At 50.7% G+C, this 22,423-nt stretch overlaps 1 protein-coding gene across 1 annotated transcript; it reads left to right on the forward strand.

Moving 5' to 3' along the window:
* Positions 1–1,950: 1,950 nt before the first annotated feature.
* Positions 1,951–21,789, forward strand: IPO13 (importin 13). Its single transcript, XM_007953067.2, has 20 exons — positions 1,951–2,034; positions 3,854–4,590; positions 10,644–10,784; positions 10,883–11,024; positions 11,132–11,298; positions 11,519–11,639; positions 11,726–11,873; positions 12,312–12,493; positions 12,580–12,606; positions 12,761–12,895; positions 13,058–13,201; positions 14,332–14,412; positions 14,957–15,094; positions 15,284–15,380; positions 18,334–18,386; positions 20,505–20,571; positions 20,661–20,719; positions 21,032–21,121; positions 21,415–21,596; positions 21,693–21,789. The coding sequence occupies exons 1-20, from the start codon at positions 1,951–1,953 to the stop codon at positions 21,787–21,789; spliced, it is 2,892 nt and encodes a 963-aa protein (XP_007951258.1).
* Positions 21,790–22,423: the final 634 nt, after the last annotated feature.

The raw sequence follows: 22,423 nt of genomic DNA on the forward strand, positions 1-22,423 counted from the left end.
AGCTTCCTCCATCTGAACACAAGTACAGAGATCTTTTCCCTTTCAATTATTATTTTTCCTGCTAGGGTAGCAGGATTTAACAAAGGAATAAACTGGAGTGGTGACAGGTATTGTCACAGGAACTGCTGTACTCTCTGGATACACTCTGCCTCTCTCTATGTGTCTAGGGTGCTTAAAAAAAAGTAGTTGCCATGGAGTTAATTCCCACTCTTGGAGACCCCGTGTGTTTCAGAATAGAACTGTGCTCCATAGGGTTTCCAATGACAATTTTTCAGAAGTAGATCACCAGGACTTTCTTTTGAGATGCTTGAATAGACTCAAACCACCAACCAAATTTTCAGATCCTTAGTCCTCTGGGCTACCCAGGGACTCCCAAGATATGGCTTAAACTTCCCCAAATTAAGTTTCCTCATCTGAAAATGTACATGAGGTTGCTATGAGTCAGAGACGACTCAATGGCACCTCAACAACAATCTGAAAATGGTAAATAAAAATACCCACTTTAGAGTTGAGAAAAGTGGACCTATAAGGTATGCACCTGTTCCTAGCAAGCGAAGGTGTGTTATTCTTAGCCTAGTAACGTACTCATAAAAAAGAAGTTGTTTCCAAGCCCCTTATGGAATTCTCTAAGGACTGTCCCTGGTATGGTTTCCTGTTTGCTCTCTGGGTAGTCACGTGCGCCATCCTTTTTTACTCCAGAGGCGCGCCAATTCCCCTCACTTCCCTGGGTGGTGCTGACGCATTCTTCTCAGACGGCCCTTCTCCTGGGCAGAGGGATGCGCCCGCAGCTGACCAGCAAGAGTGAACTCGGTTCCCCGATCCTCCAGCCCAGGCTCCCACCTCCACCTGCTGGCTCTTTGAGTCGAAGCCACCTCGAAATCTGCTCGGCGGCGCTCCTGCCGGCCTATAGGGAAGTGTCGGTAGTCAGTGGTATGCCTAGGACAGGTCGGACCTCCACGGATCTCGGTCCACGTGCTCCCGGCCTCGGCCGCCAGGCGCCGCCCTCTGGCTAGTTGCGACCGGACTACATTTCCCAGAGTGCACAGCGGCAGGGCCTTATCTCGGCAAGGACCTTGGGCAGCACGCCGCTCCGTCGCCTGCTCGGGGTCTCGCGGGTGGCGCGAGTACAGGGCCAGGGACCCGGAATGAGTTTCCGTATAGTTCCGCTGGGCCGTGCCGGGCTGCACCGGGTCAGGCAAGGCCAGGGCAGGCGGGAGGGCCTGAGCCGCCGGTACCGGGTACAGGCGCTCGGGGCAGCCCGCGCCTCGCTAAGGTCCCCGCCCCGTCCCGGCTGGACCGGCTCGTCTGTCAGTCACTGGGGCGGAGGCAGCGGCGGTAGCGGGGCTGACTCTGGGCGGTGAGCTGAGCGTGGGCCAGGCCGACTGAGGGGACCTGCCACAGACCCTCAACTCCACGGACTCTTCGTCCCAAGCTCTCGAAGCTGCACCTCTGCGCTTCATCGGACGCCTCCGTAACCCGCGAAAGGCGCTCTCCCACGTGACCCTCCCCACCCCCGTGACCTCCTCATAGGACCTGAGAGCACCTCCAGACGAGGGTGTTGTAGGTACAGGAGGACATCGACCCTGTGATCCGACACGGGCCAGGGGCTCGGTTTCCCTCACAGGCCTTCCTCCCTTACGATCCACTCTCACAGATTCTGAGAGCAGAGCCGTGACCTACCATTAGGATTCCGGTCTAATAGCTCCTCAGACGGCTGCCACCTTGGATTCCCCCTCAGTAGGTCTTCTGTAAGCACCCTCTTTGATCTCTGGCAAGCCTCCCACCCTCCCACCGAAGTGGGGAGGCCTCGGCAGTCATGCCCGCCTTGGGGGCCCCATCACCTCACCACTCCCTGGGTACCCAAGCTGGGGTCTAGCAGGGGGTCAGCAGCCAAGGGGCTGGGCCAGGAGAAAGGTCAGGGTCTACCTCCCTACTGGGGAGGAAGCAAGGATGGAGCGGCGGGAGCAGCAGCCAGGGGCTTCAGGGGCTGCAGCAGCATCAGCCTTGGACTTCACTGTGGAGAACGTGGAGAAGGTATGAGGGCCCTGGGGTGGGCACACCAGTGACAGAGCAGATGTTCTGGGAACTGACACTAAGGCCAGAGCCTAGGGCTGGGCTTGGTGCCCGCTGGGATGGTGCCCTCAGAGCACCTGGCATTTGCTGTCTCTAGGCGGGCAGGACAGCAGCTTTGCAGTGTCCTAATGGGCTATTTTTGTTCTTCCTTAGGTGTAGGTCCCTTGGGGACAGATACTCTAGGGTCTTGGGATGGTCCTTTCAGGGAACTGATAGCTTAGATGTCTAGGCAGACTGGCCATGCTCCTGCTCTTTGGGAACTGCATGGCCAGTGCAGTAGGAAACCAGGAACTGAGCAGATCTGCAGCTCAGTTCTTGTGAACCGTCCTGATGCTGAACCATCCTGGATCCTGACTCTGTTGCAGTTGGGGCTCAGAAAATCTGGAATTAAAACAGTCTGGATTGTTTTTGTTTCTCCTTGGAAAAGGGTGCTTCATTTATTTGATGGAGCCCACGACATCCTTGGGCATCTGGAAGTAGGGATGTCCTTTATTTTGTGCTGTACCCATGGGACCTAGCCCTGCTGGCAGCCTCACAGGACCCTTGCCATTGCCCTCCCAACCTGCCCCTCTGTTCAGACCACCTTTTTAGGATTGCTTTTCTTGTTCTTTTCTGGGTTCTGTCTCCAGAGGCCTGGAATGCAGGAATGCAAACCCCCTGGGATGAATGGGGAGGTGTGTGGGGCCACCTTGCTGGGAAGCAGAGGATGGTTGCAGATACTCAGTCCTTATTCTTGAACCCTGGTTGCCAGACCAAATTGCGAGAATGCATCCCTTCTGCATCTGTTCTCTGCCTACTTCAGCATCCTCAGGGGCCAAACAAGGGACCGTGGCTGTAGCTGGCTGGCAGGGGTATAGATAGGGCTAAGCCTTCTTGGGTGGAGCCTGCTTAGGGGTCAGGGTCCTGGCCCCTAGGGCTGGGCAGTGTTGGCATGGTGGCGCAGTGTTCTTTGTGCTACCAGGGTGATCAACCACTGTTTTCTTACTGCGTGAAGTCCCAGAGGAATTGAGGCTCTGGGGATTCTGCTAGTTGAGAGCTTTAGGCTAGACATTTTCCAGGGCTGAAGCTATGGCCAAGGCTTCTCTGGACTAACTTGTTGGACCCTCATATGTGCTTTCTGAGGGGTATTCTCTCTGAGATATAAAGTATGTAATTTCCTATATAAGTATATATAGTGTATACACACACACACACACACACATATATATACATACATACATATATATACGTATAAAGTATATCTCTGCCTCAGGATTGCCTGGCAAAGTCTAAAGTCTGCTCAGATTTCACACTGGCTTCGGTGCCAGCATCTGTAGTGACCGAGGGTTGATCCTTGGGGAACTGAATGGAGCTGTTGGGACTGATGGGAACAGCTGTGCCTGAGAGGGTCAAAACCCTTCAGGCTGCTCTATGCTTTGTTCAGGTTTGGCTTCTTCCCTTCAGAGCCATGCCTTCCCCCTGGACCTTGTCCTTTACCTCAAGTGCTTCTTCTTTGGGGATCTCAGCCTTCTTTTTTCCCTGCTTTCTTGTGGGTTCCCTCTTTGAACTCATACATACTACTTTAAGAGGAGAATATGATAGAGCATGGGCAAGGTTTAGGATCTCAAGATATCAGCAGGACACTAGGCCCAGGAAACACTGCAGAGCCTTGAGCTTTCCAGCCTGCCCAGACCCACAGCAAGGATGGGGGAGGTCTTGCAGGACAAATCACACCTTCTGTTCTGGGCTCTGGCAGGATCCAGAGTGGCCAGCACCTGCTCAGTCTTGTGCTGTCCTGTAGGCACTGCACCAGCTCTACTATGACCCCAACATTGAGAACAAGAACCTGGCTCAAAAGTGGCTGATGCAGGCCCAGGTCTCCCCACAGGCCTGGCACTTCAGTTGGCAACTTCTGCAGCCTGACAAGGTGCCTGAGATCCAGTACTTTGGGGCCAGTGCCCTGCACATCAAGATCTCTCGCTACTGGAGTGACATCCCCACTGACCAGTATGAAACCCTAAAGGCACAGCTCTTCACCCAGATTACTCGCTTTGCCAGTGGCTCCAAGATTGTGCTGACTCGGCTCTGTGTGGCACTGGCCTCACTGGCTCTCAGCATGATGCCTGACACTTGGCCATGTGCTGTGGCAGATATGGTACGGCTATTCCAGGCTGAGGACTCACCGGTGGATGGCCAGGGCCGCTGCCTGGCCCTGCTAGAGCTGCTGACAGTGCTGCCTGAGGAGTTCCAGACCAGCCGCCTGCCCCAATACCGCAAAGGGCTGGTACGGGCCAGCCTGGCGGTGGAGTGTGGGGCTGTCTTTCCATTGCTGGAGCAGCTGTTACAGCAACCCAGTTCACCCAGCTGTGTGCGTCAGAAGGTGCTCAAGTGCTTCTCCAGCTGGGTGCAGCTGGAGGTGCCACTGCAGGACTGTGAGGCACTCATTCAGGCTGCCTTCGCTGCCCTGCAGGACTCAGAGCTCTTCGACAGCAGTGTGGAGGCCATTGTCAATGCCATCTCACAGCCTGATGCCCAGAGGTGAGCTGTTTCCCACCTGCCCAGAGAGGGACAGTCTGCTTAGCTAGCTATACAACCATCCATCCATCTGTTCAATAAACGCTAACCAAGCACCTATTGCATGCCTGGTCCTATTCTGGAGATACAGCAAGGAACTAAATAAGACATGGTCCCTGACCTCATGGTTCAGAGAAGGAGATAGACATTAAACAACTGATCATTTGGTGAATTATTCATTTGAAATATTTGAGTCTTTCTTTCAACCAGCTACCAAGTCCTGGCTGTTCTGTCTCCAGGTCATATTGTAAAGCAATTTGTTTTCTGTCACCACTGCTAATACCCTAGCCCAAGCTGTTTTTCTCTCTCTCCCCAGATACTGTAGGACTTTTTCATTAGTCCCCTAGTTTTTACTCTAAGGCCCTTCATTGTTCACCCAGTGGCCAGAATGAGCTTTTGAAAATGAGCATCTAATCTTTCCTTTCTGCTTAAGACCCTTTAGTGGCTTCTTTCTGCCCTTAGGATAATGTTCTGAATCCTTAATGTGACTGACAAAGGTGCTACACAATCTAGAACTAACCTCACCTCATGCCATACTCCTTGCTTTCTATACTTTCATGTGGTCTTTTCATGCCCCTGAGTGTCCCATGCTCCCTTCAGCTTCTGAGCCATCAAATGTACTTAACACATCACCTCTGCCTAAAGTACAACCCTCCTTCTCCCCTCATACTTCAAAACTAAGCATAAACTCACAAGGAGACAGCTCAGGGGGCAGGAGTGCATGGAGGGATGGACACAGGGAAGAGGTAACTATCGGGAGGAAGTGGGAGGGGAGCTGTTGCATTGGGGTAACTTGTAGACAATGTCATGAGACTAAGTATATGTAAACTGCTGTATGGAAAGGGAATTTGCTCTGTAAATTTTTACCCAAATCACAATTAAAAAAAAAGAAAAAACTAAGCATAAACTTCAGCCACTCCTCGGAAGGAAGGTTGGGCAATCCTACTTCCATAGTGATACTGCCTCGGAAACCCAAGGAGGGGTCGCTATGAGTCGGGGCCGACTCGACGGCAAATAACAACAACAACAACAAGCATAAACTTCACTTTCTTGGAAATGTCCTTAGTGATTTTCAAGACTAAGTTTAGTTCTCTCTATTATATTATCCCAGAGCTCCCAGTAATTTTCCTCCTTATCGTTTAATAGGATGAATCATTATAAATTAATGTATGTTTTGCTATTAGTTTCTCAACTCTGTGAGGACAAGGATTTTTTCTTTTTATTTTGTCATATCATGCCTGGCATATGGAAGCACTCAATATTTTTTGAATAGATGAAAAGTAGAAGTTGCCTAAGAGACAAAGGAGCAGGGAAGGAGGGAATGAATGTTCCAAGTTTCAGGGAGCATAGCAGTGGGCAGGTCTGTGGTGGGCAGCATGATGTACAAGGAAGGGCCCAAGAGAAGGCAACTGTAGTGACGTGTGTTTTCAGATGTTTGTTGAGCACCTGCTATGTGTCAGGCCCTGTGCTGAGCACAGGGAGCATAAGGATAAATGCAGCTGACTTCCATGCATTAGGAGCTCACAATGTAAAAGTCAATATGATGAATGCTCTGATAGAGGAACAGGGGCTGTAAGAGCCCAGAGGAGGCATTAAACCCATCTGGGGGTTGTGAAAGGCTTCCCAGAGGAGGTGACAACTAAGCTGTGCTTTGAAGGCTATGTAAGAGCTAGGCAGATGGAAGTGATGGATATGGGGAGGACATTCAGGCAAATGAAAGATCCTGAGCAAGGGGCTACCAGCCAAACCAAACAGCGACTCCTCCTTGGGTTTCCAAGGTGGTATCACTATGGAAGTAGATTGCCCAGCCTGCCTTCTGAGGAGTGGCTGGTGGGTTTGAACCACCAGCCTTCTGGTTAGCAGTCATACCTTAGGCACTATGCCACCAAAGCTCAAGGGGCTGGTGGAGATAATTTTGTGATCTATAAATCGCCACACCTGTGAGTGTGATGCGACATCTGAGTGGTAGGAGGTCAGGGCTCAAATTATGTGGGATCTGGTAGGCCAAGCCAAAGATTTTGGTCTTCATCCTGAGGATGATGTGAAAATGTTGAAGGATTTTAAGCAGATAAAATGGCATGATGACATTTTTTTCCCCTTTTTTTCTTAAATTTTATTGTGATTTGGGTGGAAGTTTACAAAGCAAATTCATTTTCCATACACATTTTGTTTCCTGACATTGATTGCAATCCCCATAATGTAACAGCTCTCTTTTCACTTCCTCCCTGTGGTTACCTTTTCCCTGTATCCTTCTTTCCTATTCATTCCTGCCCTCTGAGCAGTCTCCCTGTGCAGATGCTGCCCTTCTGATCTCCCACAGTTGATTGTTCTAAGGGGTGTACCTACCTGCTGTAAATTTTCACCCTATGCCTGTTATTATTTGGCTGGAAACCATGGGAGTGAGTTCAATTCTAAGGCTGGTCACTAGGGGCCATAGTCTCAGGGGTTTAACCAGTCTATCAGACCAGCAAGTGATGAAATTTTTGCCGTAAGTTTGGGAAGAGGATTGAAAAGGACAAGCCTAGAGGCCTGATGCTGACATTTCAAGAGAAAAAGCTTTGGGAGCCCTTGGAAGAGTTGGAGGGGAAAAAAACCACAGAAAGAGAACACATGTGGTAGTGGTTAATGGTTCAAGCCTTGACGTTAGTCATGTCTGAGTTTGAATCGCAGATGGTCTGCTATCTGGATCTGATGCCTTGGATAAGCCACTTTTAAGCCTTTAGTCTCCTCATCTATAAATCTTGGGTTGATACGTCAGTCTCACAGAGTTGATGTAGAGGTTTAAATAAATAATGTGCATAAGGTCTTGCTATGGCATTCAGTAAATATTTTGGTATGAAGACTAAATAAGAGACTGCCTGTGAAAGGTTTCCTGGCACAGAGGAAGCACTCCTTCAGCGGCAGTTGCTAATATTTGGTATTATTATTGCACTGGCAGTTAGTATGATCCCTTTCCCCTGGTTTCCCAACTTGAACTGGACACTAGTTCCCTGGTTAAGGCCTCTCTTGCCAGCCTAAAGTTAGAGTGCTGGCTGGGCTTGGACAGGTTGGTGGCCAAGGGGAGCTGGCCAGCACTACAGGGGTGGGTGGGTGATGTAGGGTATCCTCAGATAGATCCAGGTTTACCTGCCCAGCTAGTCTCTTCGGGAGCTTTGGCAGGTAATTGATGCCCCTTCTCCCCTGAACGAATGAGTGAGCAAGGAACCAGTGAGGGAACCCATAGCATCCTAGGCGCCCATTGGTTGCAGCCCCCTTGGTTGCTTAGCAACTCTCCCCATTTTCTCAGCTCTGCTCTGGGAGCTCTAATTGCAGGTCTGGGCTGAGCTCAGTGTGAGTGAGCAGCCAAGGAGTTCCAGCAGCCCAGTCCCTGGCTGTTTGAGTGACCAGTTGGAGCCAGCCCTCTTTGAACCAGTCCCAGCCATGGTCCTATAGACATCCTCGCTGTCTCCCTCCAAACTTTGATACCTCTGGGACAAGAGGCTTCTCCTTCTGTTCACTCACAGGCCATAGATGCCCAGGTGTGGGGAATCCATGCAGGAGCTTACCCCATGGGCAGGCTGCACTCAGCTGGGAGTCAGAGCTCCAGAAGGTAACTGTGTCCTGGCCCTAGTTCTGTCCAGTCTAATTTCCTCTCTTTGGCTTCAGAAAATTATCTTCAGTGACTTTAACTCCTGGGTCATCCAGGTGCTGCCTTCCCCAGGTATCCTGACACCTGTCTTCCCCTTGCTGGACGTCAAGACTAAGACCATCCTTTTTCCTCCACTGCTGCTACTTGCCCGGGCTCTCCTCTTTAATTTTTGTTTTTTTCCTTTGAAATGTTTTTAATCCTGGAAAAACTTTTTAATGAGGACTTGGCATAGTGCCTAAGGCCTTTGACTGCTAATCAGAAGGCTGGACGTTCAAACCCACCAGCTACTCCTCAGAGGAATATTGGGCAATCTACTTCTGTAATGATACTATCTTGGAAACCCAAGGAGGGGTCGCTATGAGTTGGATCCAACTCAATGGCAGTGAGTTTGTTTATTTGTTTTTTCTAGAGGAGAGAAGGTTAATTAGGCTGCTAAAGAATCCCACAGATTCTTTAGAATGCCCAGAGAGAATGTCCCATGGAGTTGAGACTGGGAATATAGGCTGAGATCTGCATAGATCCTTTGGGGACATTCAGGCAGGTCCTGGAAGAGAAACAAGCAGCTTGAGGGGTTATCTCAATGTGGAATGTGCCTCCAGTTTTCAGTGTGATCTTAAGTAACACTCTAAACCCTTCTGAGCTGTGTTGTCCTCCATTTACCCTATGTGGAAGCTCAGATGAGATTAGCTAAGAACCTTAATTGAGAATCTACTGTCTGCATGAACTTAGGTGTGAGGTAGCCTTGGCACACAGTGGAGATGCTATGGGGGTAGGGTACTATCTCCTGCCTCCCTCTTAGTTGTTAGGGAGTGCACAGGCCATGGCCTTGGCCCTGCCCCTACTCTTTGTTCTTGAGTCTGGCCTGAAGGTGCCCATTGTCTGGTGGTGCAGCCCGTGTCAGGGTCATGGGACTGAAGCTATCCCAGCTGTCTCCAGGCGGCACCCTCTGGGGCTGTCTCTGGGTGTATATGTGTGGGAATCCCGGTATGGATGCCTTGTCCCATCAGAATGGGGATGTGCAGAAAGAGGCAACATTCCTGGGCTGGTTCCCTCTTCCTGTTGTGAGGCTCTCTGCTTAGCAGCCAGGTTGGGGCAACTCCAGATAGAACTTTTAGACCCTCAGACCCCCCTCCCTCCATAGATTGCTATGGTGACAACACTGATTGGTAGCGGAGAGGCCTGAGGTGGCTGATCCATGCTGAGTCTCTTGCTCTGCCTCATCTGGTCTCTGAGCAGACTGCTGGAGGGGTGCAGTGGATGAAGGGAGTCTTCTTTCCATTTCCTTTGTAGGCTCTGCTTCCTCTGCTCCTTTAGAGATCATTGTGCTTCAGGGCTCTGACCTAGACTTTGTTCTCTCATTCAGTACTTTCTCCCCGGACAATTCTCATCCCATAGCTTGAGTTACCAGTTTTTCTCTGATGACTCCCAAATCTATGTCTCTTGCTCTAACCTCTCTGCTGGGCTTCAGGTTTTTTATAGCCAACTCTTTCTGGACACTTATACCTGTATATCCTACTCAGGTCAAATGCCTTATCACTTTCTTCCCTCCCATTAAAGATGTTGCTGTTCTCTTCCACCCACCCCCCTAAACAACAACAACAAAAAAAAAAACCCAATCTACTGCCATCGAGTCGATTCCAACTCATCGCAACCCTGTAGGACAGAGTAGAACTGCCCCATAGGGTTTCCAAGGCTGTAAATCCTTGTCAAAGCAGACTGCCTCATCTTTCTTCCACAGAGCAGCTGGTAGCTTCAAACCACTGACCTTTTGGTTAGTGTGTTTGGTTAGCAATGTTTTAACCTCTATATTACCAGCACTCTTTCCCACCTGTCTAGGTCTCAGTAAATAGCTCAGCCAATAACCTGAGAGCTGTCCTTGACTCTTCCCCATGCTAGTATCCAGTCAACCACCAAACCCTATCCATTTGTCTCCTAGTTCTCTTTGAGTTCATCATCTGTGTCTATCTATTCCCAGTGCTATCAGACTACACAGGACTTAGGATTTGGTGTGTGTGTGTGTATGTGTTGTGGGGAGTGGATGATGAGGACTGAGGTTCTCAGAGTTGTTGCTGCCCTCTAACTCTTCTCTAACTATGTATGAGGGCTCCTGAGCTTGTGTTAACTCTTTAGTCTCCCACTCTTGCTCAGTCTTCCCTGACACTGATTTTCTCATACCTCCTCCTGAGAATTCTCCTGGAGGTCCCTGACCTAAGGTTCTTCCCAACATGGCAGCATCAAAGCTACCATGTAAACCCTGACTGCCTTTTTCTTTAGGATTTGATGTGGGGAGGGTGACTATGGTGGAAGGCAGGGAGGCTATACCTTTTTCTCAAAGCTCTCGGAGATGGGGCAGGCAGCTCTGATGGGCCTTCTTACTTTATGCCTCCAGGTACGTGAACACACTCCTGAAACTCATCCCGCTTGTACTGGGACTACAAGAACAACTGCGGCAGGCAGTGCAGAATGGGGACATGGAGACCTCCCACGGCATCTGTCGCATTGCTGTGGCCCTGGGCGAGAACCACTCCCGGTGAGGAGTGGGGACAGCAGGACTCTTTAAGAGGCAGCATTGTGGAGTCCATTTGTAGGAGGTGGAATGACCTTATTATGTCCCTTCTTTTCCCCCAGGGCCTTGCTGGACCAAGTGGAACACTGGCAGAGCTTCCTGGCACTTGTCAACATGATCATGTTCTGCACAGGCATCCCTGGCCACTATCCTGTCAATGAGACCACCAGCTCCCTAACTCTTACTTTCTGGTACACACTGCAGGTGTGTCTATGTGAGCACCAGTAGGACTGGGCTGTGGTGGAAAAAGGTGGATCATGGGCTTATGTGAATACTGGCAAGGTGGCTAACTCTCTTCCCTGGCTCCTCAGGATGACATTCTGTCCTTTGAGGCAGAGAAGCAGGCTGTGTACCAGCAGGTATACCGTCCAGTCTACTTTCAGCTGGTAGATGTTCTTCTGCACAAAGCCCAGTTCCCTTCTGATGAGGAATATGGATTCTGGTCCTCGGACGAGAAGGAGCAGTTCCGAATTTACAGGTGATGGTAGCAGGCTGACCCTAGCTCTAAATAGAGTCCTGAAGTCATAAAGGGAGTGAGGGGAGGGGCCCAAAGCTGGGCTTCCTGATTCTTGGGTCTCTTTTCTCTATTCTTCAGGCACTTTGGCAGGGTACTGGGTACAGGGTGAGGGTACTGCAGTCAGCTGCTGGACTTGGGGTCAGGGTCTAGGTAATGTGTAAGGCTTTCATCTGCTTCTCAGGGTGGACATCTCAGACACGCTCATGTATGTCTATGAGATGCTGGGGGCCGAGCTGCTCAGCAACCTCTATGACAAGCTGGGCCGTTTGCTCACCAGCTCAGAGGAACCCTACTCCTGGCAGGTACTTCCCAAGCCTGATTCCCTCAGCCCTCTCAGACCTGTCACACCCTCCTCCTCAGCCAAGCCAGTGGCACCTTCTTTCCCCAGCACACAGAGGCCCTGCTCTACGGCTTCCAATCCATCGCGGAGACCATCGATGTCAATTATTCTGATGTGGTGCCCGGGCTCATTGGTCTCATTCCACGGATCAGTATCAGCAATGTGCAGCTGGCGGATACTGTCATGTTCACCATCGGTGAGACCTGGCACACACCTGTGACCACATACCCAGAGCCACAGGCAGTCATCCTCAGCCTGGTCAGCTTGCTGGGTCCCATCAACATGGGAGAGACGTACATGACCACATACATAATCAGTGTTGCAGCCAGCTGACTTTGTTTTCGCATGGCTAGGGTCCTTCCTATAGTGTAGTGAGCTGCATTTCAGTGAGGCCAGTTCACTGTCAGTGGGACAGAGGTGCTGGGCCCATGTTGAGTGAGCCCTTCCTGCTTCTCAGCTGTGAGGCTCGTGTTTGAGTAGGCACATGCGTATTTGCTCCTTCGGTTCTAGAATGCCTACTCTGTGCAGGGGCTGCATTTTGACCCTCCCAGAGCTCTGCCTGCCTTGCAGGGACACAGTGTGAAGCCAGTCTGGCTCAACTCAGGAATCTTCCTGCCTCCCTTCTTTCCCCCAGGAGCTCTGTCTGAGTGGCTGGCTGACCACCCCGTCATGATCAACAGCGTTCTGCCCCTTGTACTACATGCCCTAGGCAATCCTGAGCTTTCTGTCTCCTCTGTGTCCACCCTCAAGAAGATATGCCGAGAGTGCAAGTATGACCTGCCACCCTATGCTGCCAACATTGTGGCTGTCTCCCAGGTATATGGTCTGGGTCCTAGGTAGTGCTGGGCCTCAGAGCACACTTTGCACTGCTCTGACATGTGTTCCTTCTTTTTTATCTCCAGGATGTGCTGATGAAACAGATCCACAAGGTACGGCTCAAAAGTTTCTGGTAGAAAACCTTGTATCTTCCTCTACTCCTTATCCCTTATTCTCTGTTCTTAGAAATTTCCCCCAAAAGCTCATTCTCCTCCCACTCTCAACCAGATGTGGCCCAGGGTCTGACCTTCATGTTCTGCCCCACAGACAAGCCAGTGCATGTGGCTGATGCAGGCGCTGGGCTTCCTGCTGTCAGCCCTGCAGGTAGAGGAGATCCTTAAGAACCTGCACTCACTCATCTCGCCCTATATCCAGCAGTTGGAGAAGCTGGCAGAGGAGATAGTGAGTGAGCTCTGGGGACCAGGGAGCAGGGCTGGGACTCAGGCCTTTGCTTATGTGGGCTGTGGCTGCTATGGGGTGGGGTTGGAGCTGGCAGGCAGAGCTGGGGTTACAGGGCCAAGCTGGGGCTGAGAGGTCTAGAGCTTGGGTCACTTCTCTTCATAGCCCAATCCCTCCAACAAGTTGGCCATTGTTCACATCTTGGGGCTTCTCTCCAACCTCTTCACCACGTTGGATGTCAGTCACCACGAGGATGAGCATGAAGGCCCTGAGCTCCGGAAGTTGCCAGTGCCACAGGGACCCAACCCCGTGGGTGATGTTGTCACTGCCATTGTTGCCCCAACACTATGGGAATGTCATTGTCACTCTCCAACTCTGTGGGTTATGTTGTCATTGTTCCCCTGGCTTCGTGGAGGGGTGTGTGTGTGATTGTGCATGTGTGCGTGTGCATGTGGTGATGTCATTTGGTCCACTGACTCTGTGAATCTCCCCAACTCTGTATAGTGATGTCATTGTCTTATCCAACCCTGTGGGTGATGTCTTTTTCCCTAGCCCAGTGAGGGCTGATGTCATTGTGGCTCCTCAGCCCCATGGGAAATGCTGACATTATCCTTCAGTCCTACAAGTGATGTTATGACAGGCCCCTGTTTAGTCCCCACTGCTAAAGGCATTCTCCTTCAGCATTCACTGTCCCCTGTGGGCTGTGAGATGCTTACGTGCTCAGCACATAATTCTTGCCTTTGACTTGCTCCTAGTCTAGAGCAAATGTGAGGGAGTACTTTTGTCATAGTTCACAGTGTCCCTCTCCAACATTTCTCCTGGTGAAAAGGAAGTCACAGGTATCCTGGTCCCTCTGCCCAACTCCCCATCCCAGTTTCAGTTATTCTTTTACAGACCAAGCCTGGGCCACTATCTTCCCACAGAGTCCCTTGTCCTATAGTCATCATTCTCTTTCCTCACCTGTCAGTACCTTTCAGTCTACCCTGTGCTCCTCCATAACCTGCCAGGATCTACATCCCTTTGGGTTCCTTGCCACAAGCCTATTGGGTAAGCCAGCAGCTTAACTTCCTCCAAGATTAGCCCAGAGGCTTTTGGCACTAAAAGAGTTTTACTGAGTAGAAATAGATAGGAACTAATTTAAAAAAAGAAAAAAAAAAAACTACAAAGTTTTAATAATGTCATGAAGTACTTAATATTTCTGCTGTTGGAGTTCGTCATTTCCTCTGAGATGATCCCTACAATTCAGGATGGCCTTCACTCTCATTCATGAGGTGCTCAGTAAACTACTTCTTCCCCTTGAGGAGCACCATCTCCTTTGCACTGACTGCTTATGTGCAGTCTCAGATAACAGGTTTTAACTCCCAGCCTATCCAGTCCCATCAACTCCTTCCCAGGTGGGTGACAGTGGTAGTGAGGGCACCTTTTCCCTGTGTCTTCAGGTGGTGGTGGTACTGCAGCAGGTCTTCCAGCTCATCCAGAAGGTGCTGAGCAAGTGGCTGAATGATGCTCAGGTGGTGGAGGTGAGCCCCAACTGTCACTGTCTGCCTCCATGGTGACTCTGCTCAGAGGTGGAGCAGGAGGAGGTGTTGCTGCTTCACTTCAGCTTGCAATGATCTGGAAGAAATAGGGGAGGTGAATTCTGCTCCATAGACACACAGAATCCTTTGGAGAGACATTCATAACTCCCCAAAATCACAAGAAGTGCCAAACCAAAAGACTATGATATTGGGGCTGAGTGACAGTCAGTGGTCAGTTTAGCATCAGAGATCTGCCTTTTCAGGCTTTCTTGAATTCAGGTTTTTATTGCTGTTGCTGCTCCCTGAGAGGAAATGGTAGGTGATAAATAGCACATGTCAGGTTATAAATTTTGTCCTGTGCCCTCTGAGAAAGGCCTTTTTGCCCCTAACTTTCAGTGTGGGTCAGACTTGCTTACCTTTCCTGGTTTGCAGGGCCAGAGAAGGATGATAGGTAAGCCCCCTTTGTAGGCCTGCTCTGTGCAGGGCATCAGCCTTTTGCCAGAAAATTGTGACCTGCTGACCAGGGCCCCTTTGCTTTCTTCCCAAGGCGGTGTGTGCCATCTTTGAGAAGTCTGTCAAGACACTGCTGGATGACTTTGCCCCCATGGTGCCGCAGCTGTGTGAGATGCTGGGTCGGATGTACAGTACCATCCCCCAGGCCTCTGCTCTTGACCTCACTCGACAGGTAGGGCTTCTGGTTGGGGCAGCCAGTGTTCTGGATTTCATCCTGTTCAGAGATCTGCCTGTTTCCCCAGCGGTGAAGTGGGTGGGGTGGGTGGCTGCCCTGGTTGGGATCCCCACCCGAATTCTAGGGATGCAGACCTGTCCTGATGAGGCTAGCCTGAGCTGACCAGCATTCTCTGCTTTGTTGTAGCTGGTGCACATCTTTGCTCATGAGCCTGCCCACTTTCCCCCAATTGAGGCCCTCTTCCTGCTCGTCACCTCCGTCACACTCACTCTCTTCCAGCAAGGTAGGTCCTGGCCAGGATCTCTGCTGCTGCGTGACTGCCACTGCCTCTGCTTCCCCAATTGGGGAGCCACAGCTGCCCACTCTTCTCCGTTCCCTGAATTGCACATGGGAGTTGATAGGAAACTTATGGGATCAAGCACAGCACAATTATCACTATAAATAGTTGACACCTTATATTGAAGTGGATAAGAGGGTGAATGATGTCTTCTACTTGCCTGCTGGGCTCAGGGCCAGTTTGGATGTGGGAGAAGTGGGGAGCAGAGGCTATGAGGGACTTGGGGGCCAGGCTGGCTCCTTCTCATTGGGTTATAATGAAATGGGGAAAGAGCGTGGGATTTGAAGTCAGATAGACCTGGATTCTAATCTCATCACCACCAACTAGTTGTGTGACCTTGGGCAAATCACTTACCTTAGCTGAGCGTTTGTTTCTATATGTGAAATGGAGATGGCATATACTTGATAGGATTATTACAAGTTTCCAAGTAGCATCTTTTGGGCACCTGGCTTGGGATTTTGCACACAAAATACCCTTGAGGGTTGATTTCTTTCCCTGCATTGAAGCTTTTTTTCCTTTTTAGACCAAAAGCCAAGTACATATGGTCTCAGTCTCCCTTCTCTGTGGTCCCCTTCTGTCTGAGAGAGTTGGTAGCAAAGAGCTCCAGGCTTCCTCTGCTGCCTAATCCAAGCTCCTAACATGCAGGAAAAAATAGCGCTGGTTAGCCAGCTTCATGAATCTTGCCTAGATTCGTGGTCCTGAGTTTGAGGCTCACCACTGTATACATGTAGAGGGGGCTTTGCTGGTGTGGGGCTTTCATTGTTGGCTTCATCATACAGCTAATTAGAAGGTTTTCCTACTATTGACTTGCACAGCCAGCCCCACAGCATACTCCCCTACTCAGTATTCTGTGGTGATATTCTCTATTCCTGGCGCTCTAATCCTGGCTTCTGCTCTGTGGGCCATGAGTAGGACCAAGACTGAGGAGAGACCTGAGTCAGAAATCCAGGTCATCATCTTCAGTGTCACCTCTCCCACCCCTCTTATCCAGCAAGGACAAGTTCCATGCATCCTGGCTCCTGATTTTCCCTCAGTCTGCCCAATTCTCTCCACCCTCTATGGCCACTACTTCAGTTTGTTTAGAGCGTCACCTGAATCACCCCAACAACCTGCTAACTGGTTTCCTGGACAGCTGCCCTTCTCTCCAATCCATTCTGCACAATGCAGCTGTGGTGGTCTTTATAAAACATAAATCAGCATTTTCCTTCCCTGGCTTAAACCCATTTCTTTGCACCCCATTGCCCTCAGGTTAATGTTCCACTCCCACCCACATAATGTAGCTCCTTCATCTCTGTCAGTATCCTCTCCAGCCATTGTCCAGGCACACTACCTCTTTTCCTTACTGTGCTCCATTTAGTCCCCGGGCCTTGCATGTGTTGCTCCTTGCCTACAGGGCCCTGTGCCCATTATGGGGCAGAATTGGGTGCTCCTAACTCACTGCTGAATCTGCCTCATACACATACTGCTAATACTGTACCAACCACACTTGTCTCTCTCTCTCTTCCTAGACTAAGCTCCTCAAGGGCAGAGCTGGCTCTCTTCTCTGATCCTGGGTGCCCAGAATGAGGCCAGCATAGAGCAGACACTGTTGAATAAAGGAGGGTGAGGGCTGTCTCCCCGCAGACCTTTCTTCTCACTGTCTCACCTTCTGAACATTGCACTTACTGTTGAGTGGGACCCAGGCATGGGTCATATTGGGCCACACTTTCTAGAACTTGAGTAACTTGGAGTTCAGATGTGAAAGGGATGGACTTTATTGTCAGTGGGTCCTCATCACAGTATAGAGAAGGAAACAGGGCCGAGATTATAATCTACTTTACAGATGGGAAAAATGAGCATTTGTGGCTCACACAAGATCACACAGCTACTTAGTGGTGCTTTAGGCAGATGTTCATGCAGCTTATTCTCCTGAGAGTAGAGTAGTCCAAGCAGGAGCTCCAGGTACATGCCTTGTTCTTCTCATAGGAGCCATCAGAACTGGAATCACAATAGTGTCTAATGTATTTGTTGGGTTTGTCGGTTGTCTTGCTGAACAGTACGACCCCCTTACTTGTTATGCTGGCCTGGTCTTGGCCATTCCTTCCTTGGGCTCTCCCCTCCCACTAGACCATGGGATGACATGTTGACTGGTTTTCCCCTTTCTTGGCCAGGTCTCCCCATGTCCAGATGGTGGGAGCTGGTCCTTAGCCCTGAGCTTGGCTCTCTGCTGAGTCTATATCCATGTGGACGGGGCTTTGCTAGGGTGGGGCTTTCATTGTTGGCCTCATGATACAACTAATTAGAAGGTTTTCCTGCCATTGGCTTGCACAGCCAGCCCCTATAGCATACTGCCCTACTCAGAAAGGAGTCCTCTGGTATAAGAGGACCCCATAGATTCCTTACCCAGGGCAAGAGCCTTGAGGCCATTAAAGTACAGGCACACCTGTTCAGGTCTTGCTGCCCTGGCCTTTCCTGGGCTTTCAGCCAGTCCTCAAGAGGAGTTACTATCCCCCACCAGCCCCACCCAGCTCCTTGATGGTTGGTGTTAGGAGGTCTATACTAGGAAGCAGTGTAGGGTCCAGCCTGCCAGAGGTCGCAACAAGAGTTTGGGGGCCATTTCTCTAGTGATGTTCCAGCATTGTTTGAGCACCAGGGAACACTTGGGGGGACTGGCCTGAGGAGGAGTGGGGTATAGGTGGAGGGAGGGAGCTGGGGCAGGCCCGTCCTTCACTTTGCCGTCTCTTTCTGTTGGGCTTCTCCCAGTTCATGGTTTTTGTATGTTTTGTTTCTTTATCTTGCTTCCTGCTGCTCATGTGCCCCCACGCTGTCTCCCTGCAGGCTCTCAGTCCCACATAACTATATGAGGTTGAGTTGCTGTTTGTATAATTTTTTCTTAAGTTCCATCTTTATTATATTTTAGGGCCCAGGGATCATCCTGATATTGTTGATTCATTTATGCAACTCCTGGCACAGGTGTGTTTTAGTTTTATTCATTCACGTTCTGTTCTCTCTCTTTCTCTTTCTCTTATGTTGGAATTCAATTTAAGCCTATTTTTAGCTTTCTGTTGACAAATTTTTTTTTCTGTTCAGTTGAATAGAGTTTCTTCATCTGTTTCCGTGGAAGTTGACAACCCAACATCCTCCTTTAGTGCCCCTTTGCCTCAAGTAGCTCAGTCTTCTGCAAGGACCAGGGAGAGGCTGAACCCTGAGGGAGGGAGCTGGGCTGGCCTGGGGGAGGAAGGGTGGTGACTGTGACCAGCAGCTCCTGAATGGCTGGATTACCCAAGAAGTTCAGGGGTAGGGCTGGAGTTGAAGGGCCTGGGGTTCATTGTCCCCGTGCTCCTGCCGGGAACTCCTGCCTCAGTGCCCCCAGCCTGCTCCTGAGAGGTAGGCTGGGAGGTGCTCCAAAGAGAGGGGCCGAAGATGAATGTGCTGCAGTAGAGCCCAGAGCCGGGCTTTTGGAGAGGTTGTGCCGCTGCTGGGAGGTGGGGAGCATTTGACACCATGTCAGGATGTGTTTGTGTGTGGTGTGTGCTTAAAAGTGTTGGACCTTATTTTGTATGTTTTGACTCTGGTTTGGAATGGCAACAGAAATCACCTAACTGCTGTAAGTGGTAGGTGTATTGTATCTGGTGTTGGAGTAAGTGTGCGGTTGAAGTGCAGACGTGGGCATTGATGTGTATTGTACATTGATGTGTGTTGTGTGTTTTGTGTTGTTTGTTGATGTGTGTTAGACATCGATGTATTTTGGGCATTGACGTGTTGAGCTGTGGGAGTGTGGAAGGAGCAGTAGGGGAGGGGTTCTGTGTGTTGGGGGCTCCTGTGGATTTGGTTATATGATGTTTCTTTGCTTAATCGTTCCACAATTATTTATTGAGTTAATACATGCTTGGTACTCTGCTAAGTGCTGAGGATATAATAGTGAACAAAAGCAGGCATAGTGCTTGCTGGCTTGGAATTTACAGTGGGCGGGGGGAGGTTAGAGTGAGAAGTAGGGAGTATGTTTTTGGGCCTAGATGAAAGCTGAGAGTGTTGAGTGTATTTGGATGGGTGTGTTGGGAGGGTGTAGATATGCTGGAGAACAGTAGGTAACGTAAGTTGGTGATATGAGTGTGTGGACATTGTTTGGGTGTGTAAATATGTAGTGAGCATATGTTGCAAATGTGGGGAGTGTTTGTGAGAGGTGTGATAGAGGTCTGTTTGAGGATAAGTGGGTGTTTAAAGTGAAGGTACACGTGGGGATGTTTGCACATGAGTGAACATGGGAATGGAAGGTATGTGAGGGGTTGGAGTGTTAGGGGTCTTTGTGTTATGCATTGGAGGGGTGCTGGGGAAGGGCAGTGTTTGAAGACTGCTAGAGCTGTGCAGAGTGTCTCCTGTGACCCGAGGGTTTGCTAGTCCTGTCCTGGTACCACTTGGGGTGGACCATCTGCTCCCTTTACTCCAACTGTTCCCCAGACACATGGCAGCACTGGCTCTTGGGGTTAATCTGGCTGAGAAGGACCTGGACATAGGGTGTCCTGGGTAAAAGGTGGGGCTGTGGATCCAGGGCTCCTACCCTACCTTCCCTCTTCCTGAGCAGCAACTGGAGGGTACCTGAGGAATGCAGGTGGGACATGGGAGGGGGGACTGATGGACTGGGAGCTCTGTGTCCAACTGCTATCTCTTCTGCCTGCTGCTCCTTTAACCAACCTGGGAGGCCTCATCTGCCTTTGCGAATCAAGATGAAGTCACTGCTAGCTACCTGGAGCCTGCAGGAGGTCCAGCCCTGCTTGAGTGGTGGGGCAGAGGAGCTTTTTGCTCAGGAGTGACTTGCTGCCTAAGATTTTTGCATTGTGACCCCCTGCCCCAACTTCTCTAACATAAACCTGTGCATTCATGTATACAAACATATACATAGTATCACTTGGGCTGCTCCTCTTCTGACCTACTGGACTCTGGGGTGGTCTGGGTTCTCCAGAAATGGCTAGGTGGCTGATTTTGGCAGCCTCCACCTGTGATACATAGACTTGGGGTCTAGAGTGGCAGGTGAGTGGGGGGATGGCCCTTGGAGCTGGCTGGGGCTGGGCTTACCAGCTCCACCTCCTGCAGGCTCTGAAACGGAAGCCAGATTTGTTCCTGTGTGAACGATTGGATGTCAAAGCTATATTCCAATGTGGTAAGTGGGGCAGGTGGACAGGTGGGCCTGGGCTTCCCCAACCCCTGGATCCTCTGGTCCCATCTGATCTGCCTCTGTCTCTTCCACAGCTGTGCTGGCCCTCAAGTTCCCTGAGGCACCTACGGTCAAGGCCTCCTGTGGCTTCTTTGTGAGTCCTTTGCTGACCCCCGCCACCTCCATACCTAGCCCTGCCCTACACAGGACTCTAGAGGGTAGGGGTGTGTTGCTGTTGTTGTTACGTGCAACAACTCATAACAACCCCTCCTTGGGTTTCCGAGGCGATATCATTACAGAAGTAGATGGCCCAACCTTCTTTCTGAGGAGTGGCTGGTGTGTTTGAACCACCAGCCTTCTGGTTATCAGTCAAGTGCCTTAGGCACTACGCTACCAGAGCTCAGGTCTTATTCTTCGGGTGAGGTGGGAAGGAGCAGGGGCTGATGGACCTCTCCATCCTCTGTAGACAGAGCTGCTGCCTCGGTGTGGGGAAGTTGAACCTGTGGGAAAGGTGGTACAAGAGGATGGCCGTATGCTGCTTATAGCAGTGCTAGAGGTAAGAGAGAGTAGGAGGAGTGGGATGGGATTGGAGGTGGCCCTCCCTGTTGAGGCAGCTGGCTTTCTGGGAAATGCACGACCTTGGCTCCCTAAACTCCCTGATCCCCTGTTTCTTCCTTGATTAAATGGCTGAGTTATTTGGGTCGCTACGAGGATCAGCTGGCTCTCAAGAAGCAGCACTCATCATGTCCAGTTTGGCTGGGGAACCATTCAGGAGGGCATGGTGTGTGGCCAGGCACCTTGCTGCAGAAGGAAGGGGCCCTGGTGGTGCTGAGAGCCCTTCTCCCTCAGGCTATTGGGGGCCAGGCCTCCCGCAGCCTCATGGATTGCTTTGCCGACATCCTGTTCGCCCTGAACAAACACTGCTTCAGCCTTCTGAGTATGTGGATTAAGGAGGCACTGCAGCCACCTGGTTTTCCCTCTGCCCGCCTCAGCCCTGAACAGAAAGACAGTTTCAGCCAGCAGATCCTTCGGTGAGCACAGCTTGGGTGGGCTTGGGCTCAGGGTAGAAAGGAGGAGGAGGTGGAGGTAGTAGATAGTGCTAATCTGCTTTCCCTTCCCTCCTTCAGTGAGCGAGTGAACAAGAGGCGGGTGAAGGAGATGGTAAAGGAGTTCACACTGCTGTGCCGGGGGCTACATGGCACAGACTACACAGCTGACTACTGAGGGGCATGCCCCATGCACCTACCCCTCCTCGCCCATCTCCTTACCCAAAGAGTAAACCTGGATCCTCACTACTGCCTCTGTTTTCTTTCTGCTGCCACCAGCACCTAACTGGGTGACTCCAGAAGGCCAGTGGGGTAGATAGGAGGAGGCGGGGTGTCAGGCTTGGTAGGGAGGGGTACTCTCTGGTTCCTGCAGTAGAAGAGGCACTCTGTAGCCAAGCTGCCTAGGCTACTAGAACTGGTCAGAATACCACTGTTGCCCGGGGGGGGGGGGCAACAGTAGTAAGATCAGCCATCTTTCCCCCATTAAATTAGTCCCAAAGTGTGGGCATGCATGCATCCGTCCAGTAATTGTACTAGGTCCCTAGTCCTGCCCTGCCTTGTTCTGCCCTGAACAAAGGCTGATCTCGCCCATAGCTACCGTGCTAAGTTGAGAGAATGGGACCTCTGAGGAAAGGCTGCATGGAGGAATTTAATTTCTGATGGGATTTGGAGGTTTTTTAGGTAGAGGCAAAGGCCTGTGTCAACACCTGGGCTGGAAGTGGGGTGGAGCTGGGTCCAGTTGGGAGAGGAGAAATGGAGCAGAGCTTGAAGTACAGAATGGGTTTCTAGTAAGGGATTGTAGAGGAATCCAC

Source organism: Orycteropus afer, unplaced genomic scaffold, assembly GCF_000298275.1.
Source record: "Orycteropus afer afer isolate SDZICR_OR568_19922 unplaced genomic scaffold, OryAfe1.0 scaffold00370, whole genome shotgun sequence".
In the NCBI taxonomy this organism is placed as follows: Eukaryota; Metazoa; Chordata; class Mammalia; order Tubulidentata; family Orycteropodidae; genus Orycteropus; species Orycteropus afer.